At 42.0% G+C, this 25,196-nt stretch overlaps 1 protein-coding gene across 1 annotated transcript in view; it reads right to left on the bottom strand.

The window, feature by feature from the left end:
* LOC139162107 (low-density lipoprotein receptor-related protein 2-like) overlaps positions 1-25,196 on the bottom strand; it is an 88,971-nt gene that overhangs the window by 18,514 nt on the left and 45,261 nt on the right. Inside the window, exons 16-25 of the mRNA XM_070742143.1 lie at positions 24,575-24,895; positions 21,037-21,252; positions 18,364-18,602; positions 12,013-12,142; positions 10,810-10,985; positions 10,069-10,255; positions 6,705-6,923; positions 5,303-5,483; positions 2,124-2,325; positions 1,127-1,291 (exon numbers count right to left, since the gene is read on the bottom strand). Coding sequence (XP_070598244.1) covers positions 1,127-1,291; positions 2,124-2,325; positions 5,303-5,483; positions 6,705-6,923; positions 10,069-10,255; positions 10,810-10,985; positions 12,013-12,142; positions 18,364-18,602; positions 21,037-21,252; positions 24,575-24,895 — 2,036 coding nt within the window. The remainder of the gene's footprint in view (positions 1-1,126; positions 1,292-2,123; positions 2,326-5,302; positions 5,484-6,704; positions 6,924-10,068; positions 10,256-10,809; positions 10,986-12,012; positions 12,143-18,363; positions 18,603-21,036; positions 21,253-24,574; positions 24,896-25,196) is intronic.

Genomic DNA, 25,196 nt, shown 5'->3' with positions numbered 1-25,196 from the left:
AGGCCAAGCAATGTCATTCAAATATTAGTATTCTTCATGATTGCCATAGTCTTTTTTCCTACCATCTTTATGAGTCCAAGAAAACTAAACAGTGTTATCACCTTCACTTCTCTGCCATCAAGTGTATGGTCACTATAAGCATACTGGTTGACGTTACCCTTGTTTTCTTAATGTTCAATACCAATCAACATTTTTTTTTCATTTATCCCATATGAAGGTAGATTGAGCAAAAGAAACAAACCAGTTCTATTAATAGAGGAGAAATTTCTGAAATAAGAAAAGGTTGACCGAAATAACGTAAGATCTATGAAAGATCCTGTTAGTTTTAGAAATACAGGTAAGTCCTCGGACTTGTGACTACAATTTAGTCCAAAATTTCTGTTGCTAAATCAGATATTTGTCAAGGGAATTCTGCCCCATTTTATGAAGTTTCTTATTCTACCATATAAAACTTATTTTAATAAGCCAAGCCTGTTGCAAAAATACCTAAATTTGAAATTATTGCAATAGTCCTCGGAAAGGGGCGGCATACAAATCTAATAAATTATTATTATTATTATTATTATTATTATTATTATTATTATTATTATTATTATTTAGGGAAACTAGCTTAGCTCAGTCAGGGACTTATGATGGAATGAAGAAGGAGGGACAAAATTAAATGTGAACGACAAAATTTAAAATAATTTTTATGTATTTAAAATAATTAAATTGAATTGTTAAATTGTCCCGAGGTTAATTGTCCCACGGCACGTTAGCCATGGTCAAATGGCCACAGAGAGTTGGCTGTGATGAATTTTCCTGTTCTGAACAAATTACGCTATGACCAACAGTAGCTTAGCGTATAAATGACTTATTCCTGGTCAAAATTCTATTATCAGTTTCAATATAAACACAATACAATACCAGTATTGACGCAGCTTTAGTCTGACAAAGTATGGGGCTTGGCTCATACTTTTTGAAGCTCATAGATATGGCTCATGCATATTTGAAGATCCAGGCCAAATAAACCTGCCTTAACATTTATTCATTTAAAGCTAGAGACATGCCGTTGGCAAAGTAAAATAAAAATAGGCACTTGTTCCAGTCATCAACCTTTCCATAATGTGTACTACTTGTGCAATACCTTTAGTCCATATGGTTGTCCATGACTCTTTAGGAGAACTGTTCTGTTTTTGGCTGTCCTTTTGTCTATCTTCTGTACTATCCTTGTTTGCATGTCAGACCAAAAGATGTAGTCTTCAAACACACTCACTGAGAAGGGACTATGTATCTCATTCAGCTGAAATATCTGAGGGAAAAAAATATTGTTAAGAGATGCATCACAGCTCAGGGACTGAGATTTTATTTTCAGACACATTAAAAGATCTGGAAGTCAGATACATTCCCACAGCTTCAAAGAAGGGTGGCATACAAATCTAATAAATTATTATTATTATTATTATTATTATTATTATTATTATTATTATTTCTTTCTTTCTTTCTTTCTTTCTATCTTTCTATCTTTCTATCTTTCTATCTTTCTATCTTTCTATCTTTCTATCTTTCTATCTATCTTTCTTTCTTTCTTTCCAGAGCTATGGGTGGAATTCTGAAACAACTTAGTATGCTACCCAGAGAAGAGCAAGATGATGATATTATCAGAATTGACACTTTCCTTTAAAACAGGGGTGTCAAATTCAAGGCCTGGGGGCCGGATGTGGCCCACAGGATACTTAGATCTGGTCTGTGGGCTCACCCTGGAAACAGTGAAGGATCAGCCTGCGGTCCTTCTGCCAGTGAAAATAGGCTCCCAAGATCCGGTTGGGGCTGCCATGGCCTTCTGCAACCTTCTGCCATTGAAAACAGGGCTCCGTTTTCATTGGCAGAAGGTTTCAAGAGGCCATGACAGCTGAAAACGGAACTCAGGAGTCTGTTTTTGCTGGCAGAGCGCTTGGGCCATCACAGGAGTAACATTGAGCTGGCCACGCCCATCCTGGCCTCTGCCACCCCGTCCTGAGGTCAAATACAGCCCCGATACGGCACTCAATGAAATTGAGTTTGACACCTCTGGTTTAAAACAAACAACTCAAATAAATTCTTGCCAGCTTCCATAAATGTTATGTACATATAGTTGGCAATACCTTCATATCACTACCATCCAAAAAGGCTGAGCCAATGGAGTGAAACTTGTCATCAGACCAGAAAATTCTCCAGCTCAAGAAATCAATGGCTAGGCTTGTGGGCCAACCAAGTCCATTATCAATTAGCACTTCTTTATTACTTCCATCCATCCCTGCTTTCTTGATTATGGATTCAACGCCCATTTCACACCAGTACATAAATCTAGGAAAGAGAAGACAATGTGACATATATTTTTAGAATTGAATTCAACTACTATGGCTTACAATGCTTTCTAGAAGGGTTATTGACCACCAAGTTAGATGGCCTTCATTGTACATTTTATTTAGCGTCCCAGACAAGAAGTCCCACTAGTATTTCAGATGATTTCAATCTAGGGAAACATTAGTGTCAGAATTCTTTTGGATAATGTCTCTTCATATAAATCCTACATTCTTTGGAATTTAAAGTTAGATCACCACTCTCTTTTTATCCAGTCATGAATCAGATCTACAGTTTCAGCACAATCGTGGCATCATATACCTTTGCTACCATTAAGCATGGAGCTTGGGGGAGGGTAGACTACTCTGTTAAAGCTTAATACATCTGGGGTCTAAGCCTAACCCTTCAAATGGGCCGTTGCATTTGCCTTTAAATAGTATTAGAGCCAAACTAAATAAAAACATTATTTATTATTTTGCATCCACATCATTTAAAATTTTTGGTAATCTGAGAAGTTTTCATATTAAGATTCTATTCCATTCCCAAGCTAAGGGTCATTTCTAACCCATGTGCATAATATACTCCACATGTTTGTGTATGTGCACATGTGTATTTCTGCAGCTAAGAGTAAGCAAGGTGACTAACAAAATTAAGGTAAAATTGAAGAGTTTCAAGTAGTGCAACATGGTATTATAGACTCTAATTTAGTCATCTTACCAATAAAGGAGAAGACCAAGAAGCTATCTAAATAAATAATAATAATGATTCAATAAAAAGTCCCGAGAAAGATATTAAAATGTTGTTAACATTTAAACTTTAAAACCTGAAACCATACTAAACCAGACTGCAGAGCAGGGTCAATACATATTAAATTGGCTTGTAGGTTTAAAAGGCTCACTGCAACCTTTATTCAAAGGGAGGGGATGCTGCAACCTTTGTGCTAAAAAATACCCTCTTCAGATCAAGCTAATATCCAGCCATTTTGAACCATCTTAAAAATGGATCTTTTCTAGAAACATAGAAACATAGAAGACTGACAGCAGAAAAAGACCTCATGGTCCATCTAATCTGCCGTTATACTATTTCCTGTATTTTATCTTAGGATGGATATGTGCTTATCCCAGGCATGTTTAAATTCAGTTACTGTGGATTTACCAACCACGTCTGCTGGAAGTTTGTTCCAAGGATCTACTACTCTTTCAGTGAAATAATATTTTCTCACATTGCTTTTGATCTTTCCCCAACTAACTTCAGATTGTGTCCCCTTGTTCTTGTGTTCACTTTCCTATTAAAAACACTTCCCTCCTGGACCTTATTTAACCCTTTAACATATTTAAATGTTTCGATCATGTCCCCCCTTTCCCTTCTGTCCTCCAGACTATACAGATTGAGTTCATTAAGTCTTTCCTGATACGTTTTATCCTTAAGACCTTCCATAAAACGTATCAGGAAAGGCTTAATGAACTCAATCTGTTTAACTCAATCTAGCTCTTAACTAGATAAACAGGAAGGTATGGGGAAAGGCACACTATCAGGTGCTCTGGTTTAGCCACACAGTGCTTCATATGACAAGTTCCAGGGACTCTGTCTGATAGCAAACTGGTAGCCAGTGTGTGCCTTCAAAATAGTGTGTTATGCTTGCTAATCCTATGTGGCAGCCTCTTCCAATCTGTAAAAGCATCTTGCAATCTGGTGAAGCTCAATTCAGGGTTTCCTTGTATACACATAGCTTCCCAAAAGCTTGTCTTGAGGTTATCAGTGCATGGATCACTGTGGTTAGGTTATCTCTGTCCTACCCTAGCTCAGTGTTTCCCAACCTTGGGCACTTGAAGATATTTGGACTTCAACTCCCAGAATTCCCCAGCCAGCATTTGCTGGCTGGAGACTTCTGGGAGTTGAAGTCCAGATATCTTCAAGTGGCCAAGGTTGGGAAACACTGCCCTAGCTAGTAAATTAGTTGAAGCTGAAAAAAGACACTCCTTCATAGGGAAAGTTCAAGTCATGCATCTACTCCTTCAGAAGGTTGCAGCCAATCCCAGGCAGACAATTCCACGTTGTCCACAAAACAATCCTTCGGGATTCAACTTCAGCTGAGTATTTCTCACCTATCCCATCACATTCAAGTGTGGAGAAGCTTCACTTGACTCTGATGTCAAGGGAATTTAAGCTGGGCATCATAAGCCTAATGACGAAACTGTTACAGACATTGAATAATCCCAGGAAAAGAGTGGAATCTCCTTATTAAATGAACTGCCAGCATATGTTCATCCAGTGCTTTTATGGGGCACGGCCTAACCTCACCAAGTTCCTAAGAGGTCAGTAAGGGGCGTACATAAGTTCATCAGAGTGCCTACCGTCCCCTGTCTTATTGTCTCTCCTGCATCTCCTATATCTTCTCTTCTATACCTATATCTTTTCCTGCTATTCTCTCATAGTTATATTTCACTCCTTTATTTTCTCCTCTATTCCCCCTTTAATACATTCTACCTGATTATATCCTCTCTAACCCTCATTGTGTGTTACTGGACAAAACAAATAAATAAATAAATAAACAACTGTTACACAGCAGGCCAAATAAATTTGATGATCAGAATATCAAAAGCTGTGAACAATCTTGCCTTTGGTTTTTAAAATTGTGTATCTACTGTGGTTAATATTTGAATATTTATCACTTTCATTGTTAATTGCCCAGGATCACTTTGTAAAGTGAGATGGGCAGCATATAAATTTAATAAATAATAAATAAATTACAATTCAATTGTATACCATAAGTGGACAGACCTGACCATACTTCAACATGATCTCAGACAGTGTTTTCAAGTCACCCCGCACTGAAATATCTTCTCTAAAAAGACAACATTAGTGACTTAATAATAGTAGATAATTGTGGATGGACTCATCTATCCATCTTGTTTCTGAGATCTATTTCTAATTCTTTTGAACCATTCCAACAAGCCCAAGCAAAATAGAAAAGGCTTACCTATCCAGTGGGTGGAGAACTAATGACCGTGGTTGCTCCAGATCCTCAAGAACCACTGTATAGACAGGATTTCCCTTCCAAGTGGTATTCAACCATGTAGCCAAGATCTGTCCGGAGATACCGTCAGTCCAGTAAAGATTCCTTCCTAACCAGTCCACTGCTATACTGTCAGATTTGATGCCTGCAATCCAATGTTTGAAATGACAGAAATGAACATATGCAAGTTTACAGCCTATCACAAAAGCTAGGATCTCAATGCCAAAAAAAAAAAAAATTATAAAAAAAATTATTGTGTTGTATTCCAACTTTCAAAATAAGCAAATGTAATTTTTTTTTTTGCTTTTATCTATCAGCCTGTTATCTATCTATTGTTAAGATTTGCAAACATTTGAATGGGAAATATCAGCCAACATCTCCTATGAAGTCAGTAATTACAAAGCAAAACTTTATTACAAATTGTTTTTTAAATAGCCATATAAGAGAAAAGACATCCTGTTCAGAGGGTTTTGTGCAGAGTATCTCTGGTTTAAGGCTGAACAGTTACGACTCCGCTCCAGGTAAATGGTTCACTGTTAATTGTGCTTGAAATCCATCTTCCTAGACAATCCTCAAAAATACTCATAGTTGACCAATACTCATAAAAGGATGCTTTTTTAGGGGTCAGTTCTGCTGTTACTCTCTCTCTCTTAGTGTACACTGGAAGAATCTTTACATTTATAGACTAGAAGCTCATAGAAGCTCAAACCCATTACTTGACTCAGTAGTGTCAACCCCTAACCCCCAACATTTCTCCCTTAGATTATCCACGATTGACCTCTCCAGGTTCCTAAGAGGTCAGTAAGGGGCGTACATAAGTGCACCAGGTTAAAAATAAATAAATAAGCTGCAGATTTCAACCATCATCAGCAAGGGATTGTTGGCTTTCTGAGCAATTGTCCCAAGTGACACATATCATTCCTATGCCATTCATGAGGGACTTTAGTAGGATAACATCATCTGTCATATGGGACTTTGTCAACTTGTATGTTTTCTTCCTGGAGGAACTTGATGAAATATTTCCTTCAGTCTGTCATCTAAAACTTGCAGGCAGGATTAGGTGTGTGAATCCACCTGGTATTTCTGTTTCTTAAAGTTCTTTTGTTAAAATTATCAGTTTAAAAATATGAGCACTCAATTTTTCCTTATCTTTTTTTCTTTTTAAGTGTAAGTGGATTTGACTTTCACCTTGTCTCGGGTGAACCTGTGAAGCTCTCTAAGCATGTGAGAGTGTGAGTCAGCTTCAACAGTCAAACAGGAGTTCTACCAATAGTTTATTTGACTTGCCAAAGTTACGATTAGTTTTGTCCTAAGCCACTAACTTATTAAAAACTGTCTAAACAACTGAAAATATATTAAGACCCACCTTTTATTAGAATTCCTTTTTCCTTGGTTTGCATATCAATCCAATTAATACTGTCTGCATTGAGATTCATCCAAAAGACAGTCTCGGATACGAAATCGTAGTCAATGGAAAAGATAATGAAGTCATGATCGACTCTCATGACAACATCCTCTTTCATGGTCCTTATTCCAAATACAAGTAAGTCAAACTGAACTGCAACTAGCAGTAATGGCTCGGAACCTATGGCAAAGACAAAACGAGTTAATTATAATATAAATTGCAATCACTCAACTATGTAAATTAAGGGAGAAGAGGTAGGAAATACTTTAACAAGTCACCTTTTAATGAGTAATGTTCATTCTTCCACTTTGCTTCCCCCCCTATTATTTAGCACTGCACTCAAATTTAGTCACAACAAATATATACACAAAACTGAAAGATTCCAAAATCATTTGAGAAAAACTCCAAAATACAGTATTTCACTGCCAGATGGTGTGGATTGCCTTATTTTTTACTGATAAGAACAGAGGCTGTTAACCAAGTAATGGTCTGGAAGAGCTCCAACTTCATTCTTGAAAAATGGTGGATGTCTAAAATAAATGCTGGCAATCCTAAAATAAAAACATGGGGAAACTAGGCAACTCCCATGATTTTTGGGTTTTTTTGGTCGACTTTTTATTTTATGGAAAACCTCTCTTAAATTCAGGCTTGTCTTCTGTTTTAGATACTATTTTGCTCTACGGAACTATTCAAATTTAATTATGTGTCTCTCAGGTTTTCTCCATAAGACCACCCAAGTCATTTCATGCTGAATGCTATTTGTCACTCAGCCCTAAACTGCTAAAGGTGCAGGGAAGGATTGCAGGGGTTCCCACACTTGGCAATTTTAAGACTTGTGGACTTCATTTCCCAAAATTATCTATGCTGGCTGGAGAATTCTAGGAGTTGAAATCCACAAGACCTCTGCTACAGGACCAACAGGATATTGGCTGCAGAATGGCTGCTAATTCCCATTGCTTTGAGATCTGAGTTACAGAAAAATTATTGCTTTTTGCTGATGTTCCTGCAAATTAGATCATTTGTGGGCCTAGGATTAAAAATGGTGACATGATCCAAATTTCTATATTTTCCCAGGCAACAGTATGAAATTTTTGTTCTTACCTTAGAATCAATGCCTGTTTTTTGAACATTTCAAATTCAAAATGTTTTGCACATATGTTAATGTGTGAAATTCAAATTGGACCATTGCAGAATCAAAACACTAAACAACTCAAAGTATTACTCAAAGTATGTATATTTCATTATGAATGTATTGTTTTAACTCTTGTCAGATTTTCCCCCCTGAACTACCATAGTATCTGCAATCTTAGCAGGAAAGGCAGCCTTTAGTTGGATGAGCTCACCATAGAGAGCAGGGTTTCTTAACCCTTTCGCCATCACACCACTCTTTTGTGTAATCCTAATGTGTACACTCCCTTAAAAATCCAAGTACCCAAATGAACACAAATGAACAAGGGAAACAATACAATGAAACGTGTGTGTGGGGGGGGGGGGTTGGATTTATTGTAACAATATAAATAAGATATTCTTTAGACCTGACTGAATTTGGTATCTTCCCAAAGAAAAGGAACTGTTTGGGAAACACTGATCTAGGAGGTTAGGAGTCTTTGCCCCCCTAAAGTTAAAGCTAAAGGTTCCCCCTTTCAAGTTGCGTTAAGACTCTAGGGGGTGGTGCTCATCTCCATTTCTTACCCAAGGGAGTCAGTGTTGTCTGAAGACATTTCCATGGTCACATTGCCAGAATGACTATAGTAGTGATGGTAAACCTATGGAACGGGTGCCACAGGTAACAGGTGGAGCCATATCTGTTGGCATGCAAGCCATTGCCTTAGCTCAGCTCCAACGTGCATGTGCGTGCCAGCCAGCTGAGTTTTGGCTTGCACGGAGGCTCTGGAAGGGCGTTTTTTTGTTTCCAGAGAGCCTCCAGGCAGATGGGGGAGGGCGTTTTTATCCTCCCCTGGCTCCAGGGAAGCCTTTGGAGCCTGGGGAGGGCAAAACATGAACCTATTGGGCCCACCAGAAGTTGGGAAATGGAAGCAGTTTTTGCCCTCCACAGGCATTGAATTATGGGTGTGGGCACTCATGTATGCACAATAGTGTGCGTGCACACTCTCTTTTCTCACCAGAGGAAAAAAAGTTCGCCATCACTGGACTATAGGCTGTGGTGCACAGAATGCTTGTTACCTTTCCACCAAAGTGGTACCTATTTATCTATTTGCAGTGACATGCTCTCAAACTGCTAGATGGGTAGGAACTGGGGTAAGAAACAGGAAGTCACTCCGTTGCATGGTGCTTGGGTCTCTTTATCTGTTGCAGTATAGCATAAAAATTAGATTACTATTGTACACTGTTTTATTGTTGCTGTTAGCCGCTCCGAGTCCCCGGAGAGGGGCGGCATACAAATCCAACCAACCAACCAACAAACAAACAAACAAACAAACAAACAAACAAACAAACAAATAAATAAATAAATAAATAAATAAAAATGTTAGCATAGGATTGTATCATAATTATATATATCTGGACCTCTAGCGTAAAAATGCTCTGCTACCCTGATTCTATTATAATCCAGGATAGGAGGGCACTAAACTTGCCTAGTCTGCATTCCTGGTAATTACAACAGGGAAACAAAAGGGCTCAATAAACATCTCACTGATAAACAAGTTTACATCACTCCAGACAGGACGTTATACGATCAAAGGGGGAGATTTACATTGCCTGAAGCAAACACAGGATGAGAGGGTGATTAAGAAGATTGATTGTGATAAGGCAGAAGGCTTCAGAGAAATTAGGTGTGAGAAACATCTGCTCTAGGAAGTGTTTCTAGGAAATAATATCTGTGGGAAAAGAAGGACTCAAAAATATGTCATGTTTGAAGTTATGTTATTGGATGTTTGTGTATCACTTGACATGTACGTGTAATTATCCCCATTTCCTTATGCTCCCAAATAAAAAGGAATACACAACTCTATACTGTGTCACTTCACCCAGAGAGAGAATGTGTCCAAGTCTTCTTTCTAGGATTTGCGTTCGTGAGTGATCCCACACGGCTGAGTTGCTCTTAGCCCCTTTGAAGACATTGTCTTCATCATGGACTTTGACAGCATCTACATTTATCCATGTAACAGCTTTCATATCTCTCAATACATCCCCTCCAGCTTAATAGGGTGAAGCCAGAGGGACTTATTTCAAGGCTTCTTACCCAGAAGGCAAAGCTTTTTATGTTACATATTTGACTTCACAAAACAATTTACGCATTAAACCCTAAATTTGAATCCTAAAGAGAATCAATGGAAAGCCAATCAGTAGACAGGAAGAAACTCACCTATTACTTTACATGTGTGGTTATCGGGCTCCAGTTGATATCCAGGGTGGCATGTGCAGGAGTAACCGCCTTCTGTATTGACACAGGTCTGGCTACATTTATCAACTGCCAACTCTTTGCACTCATTGATGTCTTTGCAAGAGCGCCCATCACTTCTTAAGATGAACCCCTCATTGCAAGCACATTGCTGAAAATTGGAAAACAGGCATTATTACCTATGTAAAGTTTCACAATTTCTCCTTCTCCTCACTCTGCCCTCCAAGGTTGGCTTCTGGAGACACAGAGTCCAAATACAAATTGAGATTTAATTTGCAAGTATGCGCTTAAGTAATATATTTTAAGGCACTGGGGTTCCCCCCCCAAATTATTTTTCACTAAATAATTTTTTTTACAAAGTAAAACAATTCACATTTAAAGAAAAAGAAAAGTGATAACAGAAATGAAAGAAAAATCAAGAAAGGAAAGAAAAAACCCCAAAGATATAAAGAGATGGTTTCCGGTTTTCTTTTAAAACAGGGGGAGCTGTTGAATTATGGGTGTGGGCACTCATGCATGCACAATAGTGTATGCCCACACTTTTTTGGCACCCGAGGAAAAAAAGGTTTGCCATCACTGGCTTAGGAGGATGCAAACCTCCTTAACCCATTTTCCCCCCTTCCACAATACATTCAGTTCTTATGTTATCCATTTTTAAGCATCATCCTAAGCATCATCAACATTCTAATCCTGGTCTTTACTTACAGGCCCATGAGGAGACTTGTAACAAATGTGAGCACACGGTTTTTGACATGGCACGGCACAATAGTTGCCTTCATCCATTCCATCTTGGCAGTCGGGTTTCCCATTGCAGACCAAAGTGTAATTGACACAGGCATCACCACACTGAAACTCATAGCTATGGCAGCTCCTGGGCTTACCTGGAAAAGCAAAGAGGGCTTCATGATTCTAGTTTTAGTGCAATTATATATAAAATAACCATTGAAATCTAATGGAGCATGAGCCAAATTCAATACGTCTTTTCCTTTGATTGATTTGGAATGGGTTAGGGGAGAATAATACAAGTCAACAAAGAACTTGAAGAAAAATTTGGAACTTTGTTGTTTTAGATGTTGATAGAAGCAAGAATGCTCAATGCATAAAAATAGAAAGATATCTTAACTCCCACAATGGAAGAAGAATGGCTGGAAACTGATGGAATTAGCAGAGATGGTCAAAACCCTGTAATGTAATATACAACACGTATAAAATTGTAAATAGAAATAAGAATGTTTAAGTTAAAAACAATAGCCTTAGATATGAAAAATATATAATACGACAAGCTGTATTACTGAAATTATATTGGGGGAGGGTTTTTATGTGAAAAATTTCAATAAAATGTACTTTGAAACCCCCCTGAAACTTTTGACTTTGGGATTTGCTGATTAGACAAGTATGCTCTAGAAAAGGCTAGTCCATATTAAGTATGCAAAAGTAGAAAGTTGAGGCTGCAATGTTATATTTTATTCTAGTATGCAGAAAAAAGAAGTTGTCAGTAGCTGTTCCCTTTCCTCTTTTAACCTACACTTCTCTCTCTCTTCCCCTTCCCTCTTTGCCCATTGTTTCCATTTCCATTTTTATTTTATACTTTAATAAGTTTAATAAAGTTGTATTTTTTTAAAAAGGAGAACATGAGCGCAACAATCTGGCAAGCACAAATGGAAATAAATGGCAACAGCGCATGGTGAGAATGAGGTGCCCTACAATATCCTTAAATTTCAACTCCATAGGACATTAAACCAAAAACATTTAAAGACTAACATAGGACTGCTGTCATTGTAACTTGGCTCTTGTTTTGCACCACTTCTCTCTGTTAAGCTAATGTCTCCTAAGAAAGACAGATCCCTCCCACCACTTCAAAAAACAAGACTATTGCACCAGCTACCAAGATGGAGAAAGTTTACATACATCCAATCTCATCAGTCCCGTCTCTGCAGTCACGTTCCCCATCACAATTCCATTGATCTGGGATGCATTGTAATGAGTGGTAGCATTGCCACTGATGGGCACCACATTGTTTCTTTGGAAATCCACAGTCCTGTAAAAACCAACCAATCAATCAATCCATCCATCAAGAACTTCTGCTGTACAACAATTAAACATTTGAAATACCTGGAGATTTGAGAGAGCATAGGTTCATTAGTGGGTTGCTACCGGTACGGTAAAGGATGGCGCACCAGTAGCAATCGTTGCGCTGCGCACCTTTGGGTCTCTTGCATGCGCATACCCCAGCATGGGTTTACATCTGTGCATGCACGGGGAACAAAATCTCGCAAGGAGACACACGCAAGAGATTTTGGTGATTTTTTGCTTCTGCCCATGGAAGCAAAAAAATTACCTTTTAAAAAAAATTAATATTTGTATTGATTTTTATAATATAAAACACATACACCACATATGACATATAACATGTGCTCAGTGATTGCACCCACCACCAGACAATCAATCACTCCCCACCACCAGTTGGGGGTATTTCTTGCATAAATCATTTAAACCCAAGAGTGAAATATTTCTTTACATATTATAGAGTGATTCCAACTTGTTTCTTATAGCTTGGTCTCGGATCCTATTCGCCATATATCGTCTTACCTTATCCCATCACCCCATCAGCTGTTGCAAATCGGTTCCAATAGTCAAATTCATCCTTTTATTCATAATCTCGAATTGAATGTGGTCCACCATATACCTATACCAATTTTGCATTGTCCATTTTGCCGCGTCCTTCCAACCCAAGACTATTACTGCCTGAGCACATTCTATCGCTGCTTGTTTTATTTCTCTGTCTCACTACTTTTTACTAATACAGTGGTACCTCAAGATACGAACTTAATTGGTTCCAGGGGGAGGTTCGTAAGACGAAAGGTTCGTAAGACGAAACATTGTTTCCCATAGGAAACAATGTAAAGTCAATTAATCCGTGCAACAACCCCCCCCCCCCGCAAAAAAACGCTGCTGCCCGGCTGTCACCTTTTAAAACAGCCAGGCGGCTTCTCTCTCTCTCTCTCTTTCTCCTTCCTCCCTCCTCCTCCTCTTCCTCCTCCTCCCATATTCCACCTCCCTCCCAGCCCGCTAGGCAGGCCAGTGGTCCCCTTCACGGCTGCAGGCGGGAGGAAAGCGAATGCCACGGGGCTGGGCTCGGCTCCCCCTCCTTTCTGTTCCCTGGCGGCCACGGAGCCCGGCCCCGTGGGCTCGGATACATCTTCCGCTGCCAGCCAGGCAGCGCAACAAAGAGAGGCATTCGCTTTCCTTCCGCCGGCCCCTCAATCGGGCCGGCAGGGAACAGAATGGAGCCTTCTGCGGCGGCTGCCTGCTGGGCTGGTAAGGGGGGGAGCCGAGCCCAGCCCCGTGGCATTCGCTTTCCTCCCACCCGCAGCCGACTGATCGTGGGCGGCTTCCCGAGCTCGGAGAGCTTCCTGGGCATGAAAGCTCGCGAATGCAACAAGGACGAAAGCCAGGAAGCTCTCCGAGATCGGGAAGGAGCCCACGGTCAGAAGGCTGCATGCGGGAGGAAAGCAAATGCCTCTCTTTGTTGCGCTTCTGCCAGCATGGCCTGGCTGGCAGCGGAAGATGTAACCGAGCCCATGGGGCTGGGCTCGGCTCCCCCTCTTACCAGCCCAGCAGGCAGCCGCCGTGGAAGGCTCCATTCTGTTCCCTGCCGGCCACGGAGCCCGGCCCCGTGGGCTCGGTTACATCTTCCGCTGCCAGCCAGACAGCGCAACAAAGAGAGGCATTCACTTTCCTCCCGCCGGCCCCTCAATCGGGCCGGCAGGGAACAGAATGGAGCCTTCCGCGGCGGCTGCCTGCTGGGCTGGTAAGGGGGGGAGCCGAGCCCAGCCCCGTGGCATTCGCTTTCCTCCCGCCCGCAGCCGACTGATCGTGGGCGGCATCCCGAGCTCGGAGAGCTTCCTGGGCATGAAAGCTCACGAATCCAACAAGGACGAAAACCAGGAAGCTCCTTCCCGAGCTCAGAGAGCTTCCTGGTTTTCGTCCTTGTTGGATTCGTGAGCTTTCATGCCCAGGAAGCTCTCTGACAGGCGCATAGCTCCTCCCATCCATCCAGAAGCCGAAAGTTCTGCCCTTTGTTCACCAGCCTCCACGTTTTTCTTTCGGCTTCGGGCTGGACAGGAGAAGCTAAGCAGCTGGAGACGTTGCCAGCCCAGAAGCAAGAGACACAGGATCGGGCCAACGGCAGGCGCAGGGCGAGGCAGCAGGTCTGCATCCTGGGCAGGCGGGCGGGCGAGGAGGCGCGGCCGAGCGGTGACAGCGGCGGTTCTCCTCACTTCGTCCGGTCCTCTCCTCCCTCCTGCACTGATGTTCCCCGCTGCGTCGGGTGCCGCCAGCCCCAAGTTGGATGCACCCTCGCTGGCCCGCTCGGCCGCGGCTCCTCGCCCGCCGCCCGCCCAGGATGCAGACCTGCTGCCTCGCCCCACGCCCGCCGATCCTGCGCCTCCTGCTTTCCCCCCCCAGCCAAAAATACAAAGGCGGTCTGCCGCCGCCCGCGGAGCAATGGGAAGCTGAAGCCGCCGGCGGTTTCAGACTCCCTTTACTCCAGGCTGCTCCGCCCTGCCTGTCATGCGGCGGCAGACCGTCTTTGTGTTTTTCGCTGGGGGGGAGAGCAGGAGGACCTTCCTGACTCCCTCCCCCAGCGCCGGACATCCTGCCCTCCCTCCCAGACAAAACCCCAAAGTGGCCTCCCGAACCCGGAAAGAAGCCCCACCGCCGGCTGTCACCTTTCAAAACAGCCAGGGGGCTTCCCAGCAGCCTCCCGAAGCCGAACGCCAAACCCGAACATCAGGGTTCGGCTTCGGGAGGCTGCTAGGAAGCCCCCCCGGCTGTTTTAAAAGGTGACCGCCGGGCTGGGGGGCTTCCCAGCAACACCCCGAACACCGAACCCGGAAGTTCGGCAAAAGTTCGGCAAAAGTTCGGGAGGTTTCTGGGAAGCCCCCCAGCCCGTCTGTCACCTTTTAAAACAGCCGGGCGGCTTTCCAGGAGCCTCCCGAAGCCGAATGCGGAAGTTCGGGTTTGGCGTTCGGCTTCGGGAGGCTCCTGGAAAGCCGCCTGGCTGTTTTAAAAGGTGACAGCCGTGCTGGGGGGCTTCCCAGCAACCTCCCGAACCCCGAACTTTTGCCGAACCTCCGGGTTCAGGGTTGGGGGGGGTGCTGGGAAGCCTCCCAGCCCGGCGGTCACCTTTCAAAACAGCCAGGCGGCTTCCCAGGAGCCTCCGAACGCCAAACCCGGAAGTTCGGGTTTGGCGTTCGTAACACGAAAAAAGTTCATAAGAAGAGGCAATTTTTTTCTGAACCCCGGGTTCGTATCACGAGGGGTTCGTATCTTGAGGTACCACTGTGCTGCCATTTCCTTAGTAATCGTCCATTTTATATTTAATATCCTATTAATATCCTCTTGCACTTTTTGCCAAAAGTTCTGCACCACTGGGCATTCCAAGAGCATATGCATAAACACTCCTTTATCTTGTCACCCATGCCAACAGATACCTTTAACGTTCTGCTGAAAGTGTGCAAGTTGAACGGGTGTGTAATACCACTTATGTAATATTTTCCTTCTCATTTCCCTAACTCTTGTATTCTTGATTTTCCTTATGTTCTCTACTGCATTTTCCATCTCTTGCACCTCTACTTGTATCTCATTTTGCCACCCTTTAGTCAATCCATGGATCACATCCCCGTCTGACTTCACTAACATCTTATATACATTGCTTGCGCCTTAGTACCCTCAGTTTTTTCTCTTATTATTTTCTCTAGCTCTACCTCCTCCCTAAATAGTGCTACTTTATTCTCCCTTTCATTCAGATATTTACATATTGCATTTATTTGTAACCATCTTCCCTTACCCAACCACCATTCTATACGATTTCTACTTGACAAAAAAATTACCGAAATCTTGCGCACAAACGCTGGGACGCACGCATGTGCATGCACGAGATCTGAAGCTGCACATGCAGCGCACCAATAGCGGCGGTAATGGGAATCCACCCCTGTATAGGTTCTCCTGCTTGAGCAGGGGGCTGGACTAGAAGACCTCCATGGTCCCTTCCAACTCTACTGTATTCTTCTTGCCTGCTGGCAACGTTACACTGACTTGGCTTAGAGATGCTTATACTGCTGTAGAAATAAATGCTATCTGAGCCGTGATACGGAGAACTTGGGGGCAATGAAAACAGGCACAATTGAGAAGAAACCTGAAAAATGTGTTTCTGGGAAGGGAGCTTTTGATTTGCTGAGAAGTCTGCCTATACAGACTGCATATCTTTAGAAAGAAGTACAGTAGTACCTCTAGATACAAGTTTAATTCATTCCAGAAGGGAGCTTGTATGTCGAACAACTTGTATCTGGAACAAATGGCTTTAGACTTTGTTTTTCCCCTCCGAGATAACCAGAAGCAAGGATTCTTGCGCCACCTAGTGGACGCTCGGCTCGTATCCCGAATTTGAGCTCGGGTCTCGAAAAGAAATTTCTCTCCCCTCGTGGCTCGTATCTTGGAATACTTGCATATGGAGCAGCTCGTATCTAGAGGTACTGCTGCACAGTGGCACCTCTGCTTAAGAACTTAATTTGTTCCATGACCAGGTTCTTAAGTAGAAGCGTTCTTAAGCAGAAGCAATTTTCCCCATAGGAATCAATGTAAAAGCAGATAATGTGTGCAAACCCATTAGGTAAAAAATAAAAGCTCGGAATTTAGTTGGGAGGAGGAGGAGGAAGAAGAGGAGGAGGAGAGTCGCTGCTGAAGGAAGAAGGTAAGGTGAGGGGAATCAAAAACATTCAAAACTTTAAGGCTTAAAAAAAAAAGAGGGACTCTGAGGCGGCGAGGAGGAGCACACGCCTCTCATACACCGGCTGCTGCTGCTGCTGCTACATGCTGCCTCTTCCTTCCCATGCCGAAGGGCTCCCTTCCCTTCTTGCTCGCTCGCTTTGTAGCCTGAGCCTTTCCTTCGCTATGGTGACTCCTCGGCTGCCCAGAGCGAAGGGAGCATTTCTTTTCTCTGGACCCTGGCAGAGGTTTATTCCCTCTCCAAGCGCCTAGAGAAAGGAAAATACTTCGTTTGCTCTGGACTGCCAAAGCCTCCTTAAGTGCCACCGAAAGGCTCCTCTGGCAGCCCGAGATGGCCGGGATTAAAGGGAGAATGGCAGGAAACTGGCCAGGCCTTCGTGTTGCTCTCAAATTTCCTGGGAAATTTTTCCGGGCTAGGGTTCTTAAGTAGAAAATGATTCTTAAAGTAGAGGCAAAAAAATCTTGAACACCTGGTTCTTAGCTAGAAAAGTTCTTAAGTAGAGACATTCTTAAGTAGAGGTACCACTGTATCTTAACATCTCTAGCAGTTTGGAGGCATTTCATACCTATTAATTGGAATATGCAGTGACCGTAACCATCTCAGAATATCTCCAAGACCGCCTTCTGCTGCACGAATCCCAGTGACCGATTAGGTCCCACAGAGTGGGCCTTCTCCGGGTCCCGTCAACTAAACAATGTTGGTTGGCGGGCCCCAGGGGAAGAGCCTTCTCTGTGGCGGCCCCAACTCTCTGGAACCAGCTCCCCCCAGAGATTAGAACTGCCCCTACCCTCCTTGCCTTTTGTAAACTCCTCAAAACCCACCTTTGTCGTCAGGCATGGGGGAACTGAGATATATCCCCCGGGCCTATACAATTTATGTATGGTATGTTTGTATGTATGTCTGCTTAATAATGGGGTTTTTTTTTAATATTTTAAATTGTAAATTATTAGATTTGTCATGAACTGTTTTATTGTGTTGTGAGCCGCCCCGAGTCTACGGAGAGGGGCGTCATACAAATCTAATAAATAAATAATTAATAAATAAATAAGTATTCAGAAATAAGCATCACACTTTTTTTTCTTTTTATGATCCTCTATTCCCTTATATTGGGATGGAGCCAGGGTGATTGGATGGAGCTGATCATTTACTGGCCGGACGCCCTTCCTGATGCCACATGGAGTTCACAGCAGATATTTTTTCTTCCTGCCCTGATAGAGAAACATCTGCCATTGCCCATGACTGAACTCTCAGCCTCCTCGGGGTCAGGCGATCTTCTATATCTCTAGGTGACCACCCCACTGCTTAAGCATCCCACAATTAAGGTTATTTAATTCTCAATTAAAGGCGAGGACTGCAATGGAGTATCCCAGTAGCTTATTCCATCTGCTGAGTGGTTGAGATGGCACCATATTGTCCTGTTTGCCCCCAAAGGGACAGCTAGCTTACTTTAGGGATTTCACCATTTGTACCTGCTCGTCTGACCCGTCTTTGCAATCCGTGTCCCCATCACAAAGCCATTGCTTCAGGATGCATTCTCCACTTCCATGGCATTTGATTTCATCGTGGTAGCAGGAAGCTTGTCTGGGGACCGGGCAGTCTTCTTCATCGGAACGGTCCTTGCAGTTGTAATTTCCATCACAGTGCAAGAAAGTAGAAATGCACTGCCCGCTTTTGCATTGGAAGTGCAGGCCATCGCATTTGATCTGGGCTGCAAGCAGATAATGATGTTTAACCTTCCCGTGTTTCACGCCTCCCCGAAAATGTATCCAGACAGCAGGAATCAATTAGTAAGTGACAATAGCTTTAAAGATTATATAAAAGGAATGTTATTTACCTTACATGGTAGAAAGGTAATACGTGCAGCAAAAGATTGATGTTCCCTATTTAGCCATGACATTGTAATACTGTGTTTCCCCGAAAATATGACATACATACATACATACATACATACATACATACATACATACACTTACTTACTTACTTACCTACTTACTCACTCACTTACTCACTCACTTACTTACTTACTTATTTACTTACTTATTTACCTACTTACTCACTTACTCATTTACTTACTTACTGTCATCAAAAAAGGCACCAGACCTTATTTGAGGGGGGGACACTCACCTTACTTGTGCATGTTGCCCCCCCCAACTCCTTTTTGCTGTCAGAGACCTAACTCTTACCCTAGCCTTGCTCTAAGACAGTGGTTCTCAACCTTTCTAATGCCGCGACCCCTTAATACAGTTCCTCATGTTGTGGTGACCCCCAACCATAAGTCTAGCACTAATTGTCCCAACAGAGCTTTAAGCTGATTGGTAGGAAGGTCAGAGAGACACTCCCACTGTAAACGCCTGATTGGTCGGATTGTAAAAATATGTTCCAAGAGACCAGAATAGAAACTTTAGTTCCTAACACCATGGGAAATTTGTCTTTTCCCGTGGTCTTAGGCGACCCCTGTGAAACGATCATTCGACCCCGATCCCCCCCAAAGGGGTCTTGACCCCTAGGCTCTAAGATCATAGACTACCTTGTGGAAACCACATTTTCCTAGTTATATGAGTGCAGAACTAGAGTTAGGAAGCCACGGGTCTCGGCCATAAAAGAGTCACAATTATTAGAACTGAGGGGGGGGCTGCTTAAGGGTTCCCCCAAGCCCTCTGTTAAGTTCCAAATGTGGTTTCCACAAGTCAGCCTGTGATCTTAGAGCAGACAGCTGTTAAACATGGTGAGGAGTCTTCCGTAACACATGCAGGACAAACCAAGTCATGTCTTATTTTGCATTTGTAGGCTATGCCCCTTCCCCCAAGTAGCTGAGGGAAAATATTTGGTAGAGATGGTGTGTATGGTGTGGTTAGAAACTAGGAGAGTGTCAGTTCTAGTCCCACTTTAGGCTTGAATCAAGCTGGGTGGCCTTGGTCTCTCTCTCTCAGCCTTAGGATGTAAGCAATGGCAAATCATTTCTGAAATCTTGCCAAAAAATAACACCCCCCCAAAAAAAAAAAATTGTGGAAACTAGTCCCAACAGCCTCCAGGACTATAGGGCAGTGATTCCCAACCTTGGCAACTTGAAGATATTTCGACTTCAACTCCCAGAATTCCCCAGCCAGTGGGAATTCTGGGAGTTGAAGTCCAGATATCTCCAAGTTGCCATGGTTGAGAAAAACTGCTCTAGGGTACCAAAATAAGATAAAAGAGTTAATATGAGATGGGAAAGGCTGTCTTCACTGTGTGTAGCTAACAACCTGATATGGGAAAAGGGTTTTCTCCAGAAATCTGAGCCCTGAGAAATTTAGGCAACTTAAGTCAATGTCACGACTTTAAATTTGGCTCAGAAAAACATAACACAGCCAACATAACTCTGTGAAACTTCAGACTAAGTGTAGCTTCCTGTTGATTTCTTTTTTCCAAAGCATCCCAAATAGAGACCATTGCCCTCATCTAGTGAAGAAATTATTAGGTAGAGTCGCTCACCTTGTTGGGACTCTATGTCTAATAGCCTATACCTCAAAGCTTGATTGCCTCCAGCCACTGAAGTGCCCCCACAAGTTTTCAGCTGATTCAGTGACAAGGAGAAATAGAAATGGATATCGCTAGCATTTATGTTGCCTTTGCCTCAACCCCCTAATCATTTAGCCAAGTAGCTTCAAATGTACAGTGTTCCCTCGATTTTCGTGGGGGATGCGTTCCGAGACCGCCCGCGAAATTTGAATTTCCGCAAACTAGAGATGCGGAAGTAAATACACTATTTTTGGCTATGAACAGTATCCCAAGCCTTCCCTTAACACTTTAAACCCCTAAATTGCAATTTAGCAACCATTTAGATTATTACTCATCATGTTTATTTATTAAAGTTTATTAAAAAAAATATTTATTAAAGGCAGACGAAAGTTTGGCGATGACATAAGACGTCATCGGGCGGGAAAAACCGTGGTATAGGGAAAAAATCCACGAAGTATTTTTTAATTAATATTTTTGAAAAACCGTGGTATAGACATTTCGCAAAGTTCGAACCCGCGAAAATCGAGGGAACATTGTATTTCAAAGAATTTCCTATTTGTTCCAGCTACAACCTGCCTAGAAAACCAATAATCTAAAAACCAGTTGTTCCTTCTTAGATGTCTGTCTTTCCTACCCTGGCTTACCACAGTTTTTTTCATCTGCCCCATCAAAGCAATCTGAGTTCCCATCACATAGCCAACTCTCCGGGATACACACAGTGTTGCCATCACAACGTAAAGCACAGAGGGGTGTTGGCGTCCAGCAGTTAAGTTCATCAGAGCCATCAGGGCAATGTTGTATCCCATCGCACCGATACTTCTCATGTATACATCTGTGGTCACTCTGGCACTGGAAGACCCCTTCAAGAGAGAGACACATTACAATAAACCCTTATATTCAAGCATTCAGAATTGCAGGTTTCTTTTTTTTTTCCTTATTAAGCTGATCTCAGCATAGACTATTTACAATGCCGGTTGCCATGTTCAGGAAGAGAAGATTTTAATCTTTTACTTAAATAAGTCTGGCTTTGATTACTATTATTATTATTATTATTATTATTATTATTATTATTATTTATTAATCTGCATGCCGCCCCTCTCCGCAGACTCGGGGTGGCTCGCAGCAGTGATAAAAACAATATACAATAAACAAATCTAATCTTGAAGGCTAAAATAACAGTTTACATTAAAGACCTAAAACCCCCATTATATAAAAAGCATACACACAAACATACGGTACCATACATAAAACTACATAGTCAAGGGGAGATGTCTCACTTCCCCCATGCCTGACGGCAAAGGTGGGTTTTAAGAAGTTTACAAAAAGCAAGGAGGGTGGGGGCAATCCTAATCTCTGGGGGGAGTTTGGTTCCAGAGGATTTAGCCACATGTATCAAGATTGTCTATTTCATTAGGTTAAGAGTTGCTCTGTTTGCTCGTAACAGTGCATATGATGCAGTATTTGGTTTATTTAATCATTACTTAAGTCATTTCCCATTTAGACCCCCTGGCAATACCTGGAACAGATACATCATCTTGGGGACTATCATCATTTTTAATGTTCTTATTTTAGCCAATCTCCTTAACCTTTTCTCTTTCCAGGTCCTCATCTGTTTTAACATTCTCCTTCATATCTGTCTATAATTAACCTCCACAATTTTTCCTGGATTACTCAATAACCAAATCCCAAATATTTCATTTTCTTTAGTCCCAACTTCAACCCTGATTCCTTACAAACATAGAAACATAGAAGACTGACGGCAGCAAAAGACCTCATGGTCCATCTAGTCTGCCCTTATACTATTTCCTATATTTTATCTTACAATGGATATGTGTTTATCCCAGGCATGTTTAAATTCAGTTACTGTGGATTTACCAACCACGTCTGCTGGAAGTTTGTTCCAAGGATCTACTACTCTTTCAGTAAAATAATATTTTCTCACGTTGCTTTTGATCTTTCCCCCAACTGACTTCAGATTGTGTCCCCTTGTTCTTGGGTTCACTTCCCTATTAAAAACACTTCTCTCCTGAACCTTATTTAACCCTTTAACATATTTAAATGTTTCGATCATGTCCCTCCTTTTCCTTCTGTCCTCCAGACTATACAGATTGAGTTCATTAAGCCTTTCCTGTACGTTTTATGCTTAAGACCTTCCACCATTCTTGTAGCCCGTCTTTGGACCCGTTCAATTTTATCAGTATCTTTTTGTAGGTGAGGTCTCCAGAACTGAACATAGTATTCCAAATGTGGTCTCACCAGGGGATATAAGGGGATCATAATCTCCCTCTTCCTGCTTGTTATACCTCTAACTATTTAGCCAAGCATCCTACTTGCTTTTCCTACCGCCCGACCACACTGCTCACCCATTTTGAGACTGTCAGAAATCACTACCCCTAAATCCTTCTCTTCTGAGGTTTTTGCTAACACAGAACTGCCAATGCAATTCTCAGATTGAGGATTCCTTTTCCTTCTTGATTTCTATCTGCTCTCTCCCATTTAACAGACTTCTGGGAGTCCACATGTACCATATTTTTCAGAGTATAACATGCACTGGAATATAAGATGTGTCTTAGTTTTGGGAGAAGAAAATAAGGGGGGAAATCTGCATCTACCATGTATTCATCTGGCTAGCATCCTTAATCTGATCAGCTTCAGCACATTATTTCATCCCCTGGTTAGGGCTAGAAAAAATCTTCTTTGGGGAGAGTAACAATGAAAAAGAGCTGGGAAGATCGTTAGCACCGCTTTAGGGCTGGGGGGGAAAAGCTCCCCCCCCCCCCAAAAAAAAGCTACATTCAGAGTATCAGGCTCTTTTAGGAAGGAAAAAAGTGCATCTTATTCGCTGAAAAATTTCCAAATAACAATAAAAACTCAAAAGTTAAAATTAACAACAACATTGACACGAAGTAGTCAAATGATAGGTAACTCCCAAATATGTGGGGAAAGAGGACAATTTATTTATTTATTTGTTTGTTTATTGGATTTGTATGCCGCCCCTCTCCAGAGACTCGGGGTGGCTAACAGCAATAATAAAACAGTACATAACAATAATCCAATAATAAAAACAGTTTAAAAAGCATTCAGTTTAAGAACCAGCTCCCCCCAGAGATTAGAACTGCCCCCACCCTCCTTGCCTTTCGTAAACTCCTTAAAACCCACTTCTGCTGTTAGGCATGGGGGAACTGAGATAACTCCCCCAGGCCTATATTGTTTATGTATGGTATGTTGTGTGCATGTTTTTTAAATTGTGGGTTTTTAGTTTTAATTATTAGATTTGTATTGTACATTGTTTTTTCTATTACTGTTGTGAGCCACCCCAAGTCTACGGAGAGGGGTGGCATACACATTTAATAAATAAAGAAATAAAATTTAATAAATAAAGAAATAAAATTTAATAAATAAAGAAAATAAATGAATGAATGGATAGATAGATAGATAGATAGATAGATAGATAGATAGATAGATAGATAGATAGATAGATAAACAACAAACATCCTTTTTTAGGTTAACTGCACAAGACAGGCCGATTCTACCCAGGAAAAAATGGTCCCCAAAATATCCTGGATCCAAAATATCCTGGATCCAAGTCAAAATGTTGAATTGCATTTGGAGCACACAGGCAACCAATGCAGTGTCTATTTTTATGTTCCAAGACACCAGCTGAAGGCTAGAAAATGCCTCAGAACAAAACTGATAAAAATAGCAGAAGCCCACTTTGCTCAAATTTTATTTATTTATTTATTTATTTATTTGATTTGTATGCTACCCCTCTCCGGAGACTCGGGGCGGCTAACAGCAATAATAAAACAGCATATAATAATAATCCAATACTAAAAACAGTTAAAAACCCATTATTATAAAAATCAAACATACATACAGACATACCATGCATAAAATTGTAAAGGCCTAGGGGGAAAGAATATCTCAATTCCCCCATGCCTGGCGGCAGAGGTGGGTTTTAAGCAGCTTACGAAAGGCAAGGAGGGTGGAGGCAATTCTAATCTCTGGGGGGAGTTGGTTCCAGAGGGCCGGGGCCGCCACAGAGAAGGCTCTTCCCCTGGGTCCCGCCAAGCGGCATTGTTTAGTTGACGGGACCCAGAGAAGACCCACTCTGTGGGACCTAACTGGTCGCTGGGATTCGTGCAGCAAATGTCTGGTGTCCAAACTGTGATAACTTAGTACCTGGGCTATTACAGAACAGGGAACAGTCCTCTTCATCAGATCCATCTGAACAATCTTTGTCCCCATCACAAATGTACTCGTGGAGAATGCACTCTATTCCATTCTTGCAAAGCAGCTCTCCCCATCTACAGTTCAAAGGTGTCACGACTTTGGCCTTTGTAGTAGATGTAGTATGCAGAACAATAGGTGCCCTTGTTGAGGTGGTAGATGTAGTCACGGGCACGGGCTTGATGGTCATCAATTTTGTCTGTGGAACTGCTCTGGTTGTCTTTTGAGGCAATCTAACAGTTGGATTTGAGACAGGAACCATTTGCCTCACAGCTAAAAAGAGTTGAATTGCAGATAAAAAAGTTAACTTCACAGCTCTTAGTGTGTTCGTGTATTTATATAGCATTATATTTATTTGTACCCTACAACAATCATTAAGTCTTGTACCTCCTGATTCTTGCCAAATGTATCTTTTCTTTTATGTATACTGAGAGCATATGCACCCAAGACAAATTCCTTGGGTGTCCAATCACACTTAGCAAATAAAGAATTTGATTCTGTTCACTATAGTTCTTACATTTGACAACAAATTTTCTTCTTTTCTATGGAAAAATGGACTAGTTGCCATAGGGGT

This window comes from Erythrolamprus reginae, chromosome 2 (genome assembly GCF_031021105.1).
Source record: "Erythrolamprus reginae isolate rEryReg1 chromosome 2, rEryReg1.hap1, whole genome shotgun sequence".
Lineage (NCBI taxonomy): Eukaryota > Metazoa > Chordata > Lepidosauria > Squamata > Dipsadidae > Erythrolamprus > Erythrolamprus reginae.
The sequence above is the reverse complement of the archived record's forward strand: the minus strand, read 5'-3'. Positions and strand labels throughout refer to the sequence as shown.